At 30.3% G+C, this 11701-nt stretch overlaps 1 protein-coding gene across 1 annotated transcript in view; it reads right to left on the bottom strand.

The window, feature by feature from the left end:
- Nucleotides 1-612: 612 nt before the first annotated feature.
- LOC119632654 (probable WRKY transcription factor protein 1) overlaps nucleotides 613-11701 on the bottom strand; it is an 18614-nt gene continuing 7525 nt past the window's right edge. Inside the window, exons 2-7 of the mRNA XM_038025669.1 lie at nucleotides 6350-6481; nucleotides 6125-6275; nucleotides 5727-6003; nucleotides 5270-5675; nucleotides 1734-1939; nucleotides 613-821 (exon numbers count right to left, since the gene is read on the bottom strand). Of these exons, the coding sequence (XP_037881597.1) occupies nucleotides 621-821; nucleotides 1734-1939; nucleotides 5270-5675; nucleotides 5727-6003; nucleotides 6125-6275; nucleotides 6350-6481 (1373 nt within the window). The 3' untranslated portion in view covers nucleotides 613-620. The remainder of the gene's footprint in view (nucleotides 822-1733; nucleotides 1940-5269; nucleotides 5676-5726; nucleotides 6004-6124; nucleotides 6276-6349; nucleotides 6482-11701) is intronic.

Here is an 11701-nt window from a genome sequence, read left to right as displayed (position 1 = left end):
TTAACAAATTGATTTTAAAACAAATTTGTAATTAAGTATGACAAGAAAACACATTGTTTTCTTAGTCGTATGGCTCTGAGCGACCGGACGCGGCGCCAGAATACAATTATAAAACGTATTTCCGGATAGCAAAACTAATGAAAATCTATTATTTTTTTTGCATCACAATAATATATAGAATCTTATCAAGTAGTTGATCAACTTTTCCTTCCTATTTTCGCCTCTTCTTGTTTATTTGCGTGTTTTTATGCTTTTTCAATTATATTCAATAATAATAATAAAAATAATAATAATAATATCAAGTAAACATTTTATTGCAATTACAAGGTATAATAAAATTAAATAAATAAATAAATAATTAAATAAATAAATAAATAAACAAATAAGTTTTTCTAATGCAAAATATAAAAAGTTTTCTTCAATTCCTTTTTTTTTTTTTTCTTTTTTTTTTTTTCTCTCTCTTTTTGTTTTCTTCGTTGGCTTTCTTTTCAAACTATACAGATTATGAAATATTTAATTAATTATTTAACAAGCTAAATTGCCAAATTTTTGTTTTAAACAAAAGAAATTAGAAAAGTTTTGTTTTACTTATATTCATTTTTATTATTATTTATTTACTGCTACTGATTTCTGTAAGCCATATAATGGGAATCGTATGGCTGCGGTTGATAACTATCCGTTGAAGTATCCATATTATCAATGGTTGCATCCGTTTGCAATGATCGCTTCCAATAACTACCGCCGCCGCCACCTTCGCCCCAATCCTCGCCGCCATGATCATCGTAATGGTGCTGATGGTGGGCATGTTCAACATAGACAACCTGTCGTTACAAAGATTTATTCTTTGAAATAATTACATAAACCCAAAGAAGTACCAAAGATACCAAAGTGCTCAAGTGTTTAATGTACATAATGCAATAATTAATTGCCAAGTGGGAGATGGTGCAATAAATGTTGAACAGTTTAAAGATTTATAACAAGAAGAGACAGATTGTGCATGTAAAGAACAGAGATGGAATAATGTCGTGTGTTGGGATAAAAAAAAAAAAAAAGTGTTTGCAAAGAAAAAAATCTATATTAACTACTTAAGGCAACAACAAGTTGCAACAAATTCTTTAATCAATTCTTAGGGTAAATTAATAAATAAATTACCAGCTGACTTTTATAATAATAGTGAACGATACGATTAAAATCATTTTTACATTTTGCATATAAGGAATGTCGAAATTCAAATTAACTTCTTCGACCACATACAAATCGTAAACTCTTAATTCAAATATCTCTATGCATTTTCATTATTTTCAATGGATGGATCATATTTCTCTTTTCTAAATCATACGCGCAGATATGCAGAATATACATATTTTATATATATGTAATTCATTTGAGCTTTCTCTTTCAATTCTCTCGTCTAAGCAAGCATTCTAGCAGAAGACACATGCCAGAGAACAAAGACGGATATATATATATATATATATATATATATATATATGTATCAATTCAATGATAATAGTCTAGTCTCTTTCCTTTTATTGCTTCTTCTTTCTTTCTTTTTTTTTTCATGTTTTTTCATTTTTCTCTTCTCCTCTTTTCGTTTTTATAATCAAACTGCCAACAATACTAGCAAGAACACTGTTGTGTAATAGTGTTGACTGTTAAGGATTTAAAAACAAGAAAAAAACAAAAAAAAAAAAAAAACAACGCAATTAAAAGTTCAATTAAAATATTTATACCTTTTGTGGACCACCGCCGCGTTTCACATCAATCCAGAAACGTGCGACATTTATGAGAAGACCGATCAGCGCAATACCAAAGAATTTTATTTGCAAATGCGCGCTAAGTATTTTCAGGAGCAGCTCAATTTTAGCTTTAAGAAATGTACCCAATAGCATTAGCTTGATGAGAGCCTTCTTCTTTTTCTTCTTCTTGCCGCGGGTAACTAAATTATTTGAAAAGCAACAACAAAAAGGTAAACCAATCTTATTACTCATACAATCGTTTGCTAAATATTGGAAAAAAAGCAACCAACAATTAAAAATGTTTAATGAAAAAATATGGGAGGATGGTGTTTGTTAGTATAAGTGCAAATGTGCGTTTGTGTGAGCGCGTAAAGTTTTAAGCAATAATTTTAAATCTTAAATATTTAATAATATAAAAAAAAAAATGTACAAAAAAACAAACCAAAAAATTTATATAAAACGAGACAAAATTTACTTAAGGTCTAGGATCTAGGAAACTATGGGCCTAAAGGGAGAATTAACGAGAAAAATCCTGATCACGATTTCTACGGCTTTCGTATTCAATCGGCTTTCCGACAACCAAAGTTGGAGGGAGGGCTTGAAAAAACTCATATTTTTTTTTTGTTTATTTTTTTTGTTTTCTCTCAAATCCGCATGAAAGTAAACCTTAGTTATTGAACATATAATAATTTGTGATTTCAATGCGCGTCATTATGTAATTAATTCATCACTGATATGTTGCTATACAATGGACCAAATTCAATTTTGTATTGAGTAACTAACTAATAACCGGCCTTTGATGCATGATGATGAACAAAACTTTTGAGGTTTCCTCATGCGAAAAGTGTCGGACATAGCTTTCTTGCTTATGCTTAGTCATTCATTAGTCAGCTGCGATAATATCACAAAGAATGTATTAAAACATTGGATAACGAATTTATGTGATGTGATGCCTTATAGGCATTATTTCGATAGTCGTTGTATTAAGTTGAAGTTCGTCTCGTTCTATTTTATCACAATATATACATAATTTCCTCCCATTATTGCAACTATTGATTTTATCTTTAGCAACTAAATGGCATAATACCGTTGGAGCGGCCAAAAACGTAACACAAGTTATCTTTGTAAAAAGAAAAGAAAGCCAACAAATATTGATTTTCTCATTAAGAATTCCCCTCACCTCAATCGTCCATTCTTTTTCTAGTCATATCTTAAATAGTCTTGGGTCATGTTGAATTTATAACAGGAACTAAATTCTGCTAAATCGTATTAAAAAATAATGAACCAGAATGAGGAACGAGGAGTTATGATACGTTAAGCAGATGGAAAGTAGATGCAATGCAAGTATGATGCCATAAGTGAACAGCGCGCATAAGAGAGAATTAGCTTTATTTATATGAAATCCGGACAGAATCGTTGAAAATAATTTCATGCTGAAAATCCTTATATTTCGTACTTTGATCAAAACTATTATGCAAATTTCATTGTATGCTTGTATGGCCGTCGATACCACTGCTCATTCCGTATACAAGCGCAATATAGTCATTTAAGGGACTTGCATGTCTACAACATATACCTGAAAAACTAATAAGATTGACTACGTGGGCCTTTGACCTTGTGCCCGACATAGTTAATTTTCTAACTTAACCTAAGGAAAAAAGTTTTACAGTAGCTCAAGTTTTCTGAGCAAACTTTTAAATGGATTGACAATAAGATCGAAACGATCACACTCATACAAACTCATCAAGGAGAATTAGTGCTTATAAGATCCCCGAGATTCATTTCATTAATATAAATTAAATCTATATCGATGCAAATCCTTTTTACTTTTTTTTGTTATACAGATAATGCATTTAATCGATTTTTTACTTAAACGATCCGTATAAGTGATACCACCGAACCAATTGAAAAATGAAATCGAAAATGTTTATTGAAATAATAATTCGAATAATTCGGATTAGAAAATGTTTAGTTAATTATGAGGTTAAGTTTTGGCGAACAAAGGTATCGAAACGGGTAACTAGCTTGCCACTGCTTAATATACAAATAAAAATAAAAAGTAATGAGCATTCTTTACGTAACAACCGTACAAGAGCAATAGACGATTAAAAATGAAACAAAACATTATGAAAATGCTGGCAGAATGCAATCTACCACCAAAGACAAAAGCATACCCAACTATTCACTCAGGTATACGGCAAATGACTTGAAAAAAAAAAAAAAAGAAAAAAAATACACTTCAATTAGTATTACGATGTGGGGATCAAGTCCTTTGAAATGATACCGCATTTGTTCTATGTTAAGACGCAGCCAAGTATCGAAATCAACAACGGGAGTCTCAAAAAAATATTGCTAACTGTATATATGATCTTAACTATCTGATCTTTCGATTGACAAAAAAGTACTTGAAAGTATCTAATTATAATAAATATAAATAAATAAAATTATTTAACGAGAATAATATAATTTTAGTAAATGAATTTTTTAGTTAAGTTCAAATGAATTACTCTTCTCTTCTATCTACGATTTATTGGTTAATAGTGTTAGCACAGACCATTGGTTTATGTCTTAACTAATGATTTCATTTAAGTTAGATAGCCATTGCCAGCACCAATAAAATGACTATGCAATAGAGTTACCAAGCTTTAATAATAATTACAAATTGTTATTGTATTTTATACGAAATGCTTTGCATGTATTCTTAAAAATCAAAGGCCAAAGCCATGGAATTTTAGAAATGCGACTTAAATCCGTTTAATCCAATAGTTTTGTTGCTTGCATATGCTTTTATATTGGTTACAGCCGCCTGAGTGGCCGAGTAGGCAAGAGTCTCGACTAGCAACTCAATGGTCGTGGGTTCAAATCTCAAGTGCGGTAGAGTTTTTAATAAAGCCGAAAGCCTTAGATGCTAGTGCTTTAAGACTTTAGTCATAGAATTTATTCTCTGGCTAAGTTTATAATAATAATAATAATAATAATAATATATTGGTTACATAAACTATCGTAAGAGAGAATAAAAGAAATCGTGAAGATTTCACGCCCATTATGTTCCGTTTAAGAACACAAGTGAAATATGAAACTCACAATCCCCAATTAGTCAGTAACTTTCATATTGTAACGAATGAATCAACGAAGGCATTGTCCAAACGTTTTGCAAACGTATGCTAACGAACTCGACTTGAACGACTTGCCTGAATTGCATTGTTCTGGGTAAGCGTTTTCTAACTAAATTATATCAGATAAGAAATATAAAATTATTTTTTTAATTTTTTTCATTTTATAACGGCATTCTTGTAAGCATCACTACGAATTAGTAATGCGAATGTTGAATATATGTATGAATGAATTTTGATACCGTAAATTACAATAACAATTTGTCGAGCAAAGTTCAATAATTTATAATGAAAGAGATAAATTTACGCACATAAATCTATCTCTTTCATTATGTTGAAACATATAAAAGAATTGACTAAATAGATCAATGTACGTGTTTGGAAATGGGTGCACACGAGTGTTGATCAAACACACACCTCCATTACTTCTACCATAATGAAATATATGTTTTTTATGTTTGACGCTAGACGAGAGGGCATCATCTATACTAAGCCAATCATCCCATATATCTGTCTCCTCGGAACTCTCTTCTTCGTGTTGTCCCTTCTTTTTTCGATTCTTTTTTTTGTGCTTCAATTTACCACCACGACCAATCAATCCACTGCCATTATTTAAGGGGGATTTTCCAATTTGGGAGGTTTGTGTAAGGGGTTGTTCTTGTTGCGGTTGTTGTTGTTGTTGTTGCTGTTCTTGTTGTTGTTGTTCTTGAGGTAACAAAGTTTGTGCCACCGTTAATGGAGCATATTGTGCATTTATATCATTTATTGGTTGATTGGTGTTTTTAATATTTTGATCTGTATTTATAGGATTTTTCTCTTCACTTTCATTATTCTCAATATTTTCAATATTTATAATATTAATATTTTCATTATTATTTTCATTATTATTTTCATTATTATTTTCATTGTTTGCATTATTAACTTCTTGTGGTATTTCAATAAATTCTACATCATCACTTGTATCGCTGTCTGTATCTGTACCTTTATTTTGATCATCAGTAGTTAACTGATAATCGTTACCATCATCATCGCCATCCTCATCATTAGCATTAACATCAACTGTCGTTTCTCCGTCTATATACTCATTAGCACTCTCTTCGGCAGATTGATCCAAATCGCTTTGTATATATTCATATTCACGACCCAAAAATCTTTAAAATTGTTATAAATAAATAAATAAATAAATAAATATATATATATATGTATAGATATATATAATTGTAACTAACTAGTATTATTATTATTATTATTATTATTACAAAAACAACTTACCCATCCATAGTTTCAGCGAGGAATTGTTTCATATAATTGCTGCCAATTTCAATTTTTTTTAAAATTGTTGACGGCTTCTCTTTGACTAACATTTCCGAAGCGCTGTAACCACGCTTGCCAATTGTCACATTCAATTGATGATCAGCTTCCACTGTGTAATTAAAACAACGATATAAATATGAATATAAAAATAATAGACAAAAGTTCCCTTCTTTCACTTTGAACCTTTTAATTTTTGCCATTGCAATTTCAATTCATTGTCCCAGGCGTCTAAGATCCGCGCCATTCGTTGTCGCGCGCAATTCCACGGTTCATTACGTAGCGGACATAAAGCTAAATCTAAATATGGCGAGATTTCTGGAAGTAAAGAACAAAAAAAAAAAAAAACCCCAAATTATAGTTCTCTCTTACATACATACACACATTAATCTATATATATCTATATGCATATATATATATATATATATATATATATGATTAAGTAAGTGCATCATTTTGATGAGGAAAAATCGAACGTTGCGCTTAGTTAACCAAATCCAAAATAAAGATGTATACAGTTTAACTGCTTCAATCGTGATGCATTAATTTATCTAAAACGTGCTGCCGCCAAGAGATGCGGGGAAGAAATTATAAAAAAAAAAAAAAAAAAAAAATCGCTTAGAGAAAGTTGTCGGCCGTTTTTTGTTTTTCCATACCGGTTCATTTATCAGATCAGACGCAAAAAACAGAAGCAAACGATTCATACATACAATGTTAGTTATTTAAGTTATTATATCATATGGGCGGTTGCTATTGCACACAACAAACACCCAAGCATAAGATAATTCGCTTCTAAATGATTCAGTCACATTCAGACAGAGCACAGGCATTTGTCATAGTTATGTGAATTAATTTAATAAATAACATTTTGCCAATGCAGAAAAAGCGGCAAAACTTTTATGTGTTTTCGTGGAAAGAAAGCGGAATTTTTCCTCTAAATATTTTTCATATAGATTTTCTTAACTTACTTAAAACGTCACCTAGCGTTAAATGTTTTTTAAATATTATTTGTCATCAAATTTCTTAGAAAAAATTTCCCTTTAATTAATACATTTTCTATAAATGATATACGAAATAGGTTTGTCTATCCATCTGAATCCAACGAGTATTCTTCAAAGTAACGATCGACTAAAAAAAGTTTGCTTACAGTTTTCTTTTTTTGCAATTCCGATCCTCAATAAAATTGGGCATATCCAGTCGGATTTATTTTAGGTTTATTTTGCAGACTAAGCTTAATTGCATATATGCTCAAGGTGGCCACAAAGCAACAAGCCCCAAGTAACATCGAATCCTAAAAATATCATGTTTCGAAGTGTGACCTTGACGCACTCGCTTAGAATAGAAACTATTCGAGATTTTTTTTAATCCGAAAAGTCTTTTTTTGCACGGCTATGAAAAATTGAATCTATTTTCTTTTCCATCCTTTCATCCAGTTTAGTATCGTTGTTAAAATTGAAACCAAATATTTCTATTAACAATTACTAACTTCCCTCCTTCGCTGTATATATATATATATATATAGCCTTCCTGATCACCCACCTTGTCCACGCATATAAGAAAGACAAAAAAAGAAAAAAAAAGGAGGAAAAATGCACACGCTTTCATTTTATCATATCGCCGTCTCTTTTTTAAAGTTGTTACTACTTCGTCTCCAATGTAATTAATTAATTAATTAAACATAAGAATGGATTTAAGGAAATACTATTGAATGCAAAGTCTAGAGGGTTCTAGAAGACGCTATTGAAAAGTGTCACAAATTTTTAATCCAAAAAAGAAGAAAAGAAGAATGCTTTAGTCAGGCAAAATCGACATTTAGATACTCTACACTACATTTGCCTGAGTTAATCATAGATCAAAAATTATATATTATTTTAATGTCCGTGAAAGCTCTCATATTGCACGATACTCAAAGGTCAACGTGACCTAAATTTGACAAACCAAATTTATTTGTCAGATAATTCAATATTTTTTTAATTACTGCAAATCACAAATTAGGCTTTGCCACCATGAAGACGCGAATATGTATTATGGTATGGTCTCAAAAATAAACCCATAGGCAAATTTTTACTAAGGACATAAACTATTAGAAATTATACATTTTCGGCATATAAAGCCTAATTTTTTATTAGAATCCTTATATGTATATATATATATATACATATCAATCAATATATATACAACATCACGGCGAAAATGATCTTATTAAAGATCTTATTACGCATCGTTAAAGTCATCCTTCCTACTGGACAATTTCCATCAGTCGGAGAAAATCCGTCATTATTACGATGGTGGATAAGATAATAAAACGGAACCGTAAGCATATTGTCGTTCATCTCCAAGCTAGTTGAGAAACCATTAATGACTAACGTTACCCACTATATTAATACGCGTGATATAATTCCGCCAAAATCAATTTGGATTCGGGCAAATTAATGAGACCATTGAACAACCGCATCGCATGGTAGTCGTCATCGGGGAAATCATTTGAATGAAAGCAATACGGTTAAGCCATTTTTATTGGTATATCTCAAGTAGTCGACCAAGAATGGCACGAAGAAATTTCATATAAAATTAACCATAAATTACTATCTAATACACAGAATTTTATAAGAAATTACTCAACTGTTCGCTCCTTTGCTGCACAAATTAATGGGTGTGCATTAGAAAGACTTTAGCAAGCGCCCCCCCAAGGCGGTATTTCGCGACTAACTGTCTGTCTATTGCATATGGTGAACCAACCTATCAACCTACTGCCTTACGTACACGATCACGTTCGCAGATGATACAATAACTATAAGCACATATGCAAAAATATATTGCGGCATCAAGGCAAGTTCAAGACCATATTACCATCCGAGAGCAGGTTACCATCCGAGTGCGTTACTTGTACTCCTACAAAGGGAACGTTCACTCCACTAGCTACGCATAATGTTGCAATAAGCCGGAAAACTCATGTCAAATACTTGAGAATCCATTCACATCTCTGCCTCACATGGACTCACCATATAAGTGCGAAATTAAACCAAATAAAATGATTAAACTTAAATTGAAGGATGGATTTGTTTAGTAAAATGGAACTACATAAAGCTATTATTAAACCGATATGGTTCTGCGGAATACAACGTAGTCCAGATGCAAAGAGGACAGTTAAAGATCTTGCGCATGGGAACAGGTACTCAGGGCTATATGTAGTTAAGTCATCTATTCCGGTCGTAACAGACATAATTAAGGAATATATTACTAAAATTCTAAGCCAGCGAACTCCTCTTGCTCGCTCTATCGCCTTCACAGAGAAACATGTTCGTTTGATACGCATAGTCAGTGCCGGCTTAATAAATTCAAGTAAAGCGATCTGCCTTGGCAGTCATCACTAGGCGTAAATTAAATTAGAAAGGCTTGAATTCTTATTACAAATTCAGTTAATAGAAAGATTCGGTAAATAAGTGAAAATTCTTTGAAAAAAAAAAAAAAAAAAGATTGTCTTTCAAAAATGAATGAGAATTTTCGCTTTGCAATTATACCCAAAATTACACATCATTTTGCTTAGATTATGCTCCGAAAATTCTCATCTTTAGCACACAACTTAAACTCTATAAAATATTATTCACAATAGCTCTCTCAGTTTTTCGACTCTTCGACTCGCTGACCCAAAATGTGATAATTTTAAGCTTTTAACCTTTCTATCAACTTGATTGCTTTCACTTCTTAAATTGGAAAATACATATCTTAGGTACGTATATCTTAAAAAGTTACGACGATTGTTACGACCACTATAAAATTATTAGGAAAAATATTTGCCTATAACCTGCAATTAGAGATGACAATTTAAAGAAAGGTAAAAAAAAAAAAAGAAAAAAAAAAAAAAAACAAATTTGTATAATCATTAGTAATAACATGATGAACAATTGGCAAAATCCTAAAAAAAATATAGAAAAAAAAAAATAAATAAATAAATAAAACGGAAAGAACGAGTGACGGAGAAAGTAACACTTTACGTAGTAGCATTTCAAGGTTAACAGACAAGTTGCTGAAAGGATAAGTACATACATACATAAGTACTTAAGCACGATTACGAGTGGAACAGTGGATGCATGCAGTGTAAACTATGAGAATCGTTGATATTAAAATAATTTCAACCGGTTTCTATTTACCGTTAATTCACTTAACAAAAATTGCCACCTAAAACACAACTTTACTCAATTAAACGCAAGCTTAACTGTTTGTGTGTAAAAAAATATAAAAAATTAAAATGAATTTAAAATAAAAACAAAAAAAAACGGTAGTCATGGCCTTTTTCGAACTTAAAAACCGAATCACAAGAAGAAAATGAACTTTATGTTTGTTTGTTAAATTCAAGTTGTTTTTTTTTGTTTTTTGTTTTGTTTATTCTCCTTTTTTTCAACATGCAATGTCAGCTATGTTTGTGTGTTTGCCTTTTTAACCCACGCTGATGAAAACTTTTCAAAGAAATTCGCTGAGAATTGTAAACAAAATGTCTTTGAAAGAAATTGAGTTTTCGGAGTGAATGACTTGCCTGATCAAAGAAAACAATGTCTACTTAACGTGTATTACATCAATGCAGAGTTTTCGCGAGCATGGTGAATACAATACATACATGCATATCTTTAATATATATATATATATATATATAAAATAAATATCGTATATTATAAAAAGAATTTTCCTTAATTTTCTAAAGTGAAAGTCTTTACATTATCTTTAAGAGATATATTGGATAGGAGTGTTGAAATGGAAAACTTTTCCTATTTGCTATTTAGTAACTGTGATAGTTATATATATATGTAGACAACCATGTCATTAAGATTTATCATTACGATGATAATTGATTGTTAGTTTTAAAAATGTCGACATTATATATTGACACTTATGCAAAGAAATTGTTTAACGTGAAAACATACTTATTACCCGTGATGAGGTTTTTCTTTTGCTCAAAAAAAAAAAAAAAAGGTTTCTCAAGTCAAGTCTCAATATCGTTTTGAATTTATTTACAATTTTTATTTCATTCACGCGACGATTTACGATCGACACCGAGTTATGTGTGACAAATGTTAAGTAAATCTTTTCTAATTTTATGTATTTAAAGCAAAATAGTTGTTTTTTTTTTGTTGATTATTTTCTTAAAAATATAAAAACTTTCTTCAAAAGAAGTAAACTTAACCATAACAAATTTAAAAAAAAAAACAAAGCCTTCCAAATATTATTTATTGAAAAATGGATTGACTTTAAACAAACATATATCAATAACTTTACTTAATGATGCGGTCTTTTACACCCAAAAAAAAAAAAAAAAGAAACTATAAAAAAAAATATATATATATAAATTTGGAAAATACTTATAATAAAAACTTATTCATTTTTATTATGCTTTTGTCCTAATTTCTCTTCAGGTACGAGTTAATAACAATTTATGTCTAAGCCCTTAGTGTAACTTTCTCATTTATTTATTTCTTTCTTTGAATAAAAACAAAAAGTTTTTTTTTTTTTTTTTTTTTTTTTTTTTTTTTTTTTTTTTTTTTT

Source organism: Glossina fuscipes, unplaced genomic scaffold (genome assembly GCF_014805625.2).
Source record: "Glossina fuscipes isolate IAEA_lab_2018 unplaced genomic scaffold, Yale_Gfus_2 1, whole genome shotgun sequence".
Lineage (NCBI taxonomy): Eukaryota > Metazoa > Arthropoda > Insecta > Diptera > Glossinidae > Glossina > Glossina fuscipes.
Note: the sequence above shows the minus strand (reverse complement) of the source record. Positions and strands in the feature narration are given on the sequence as shown.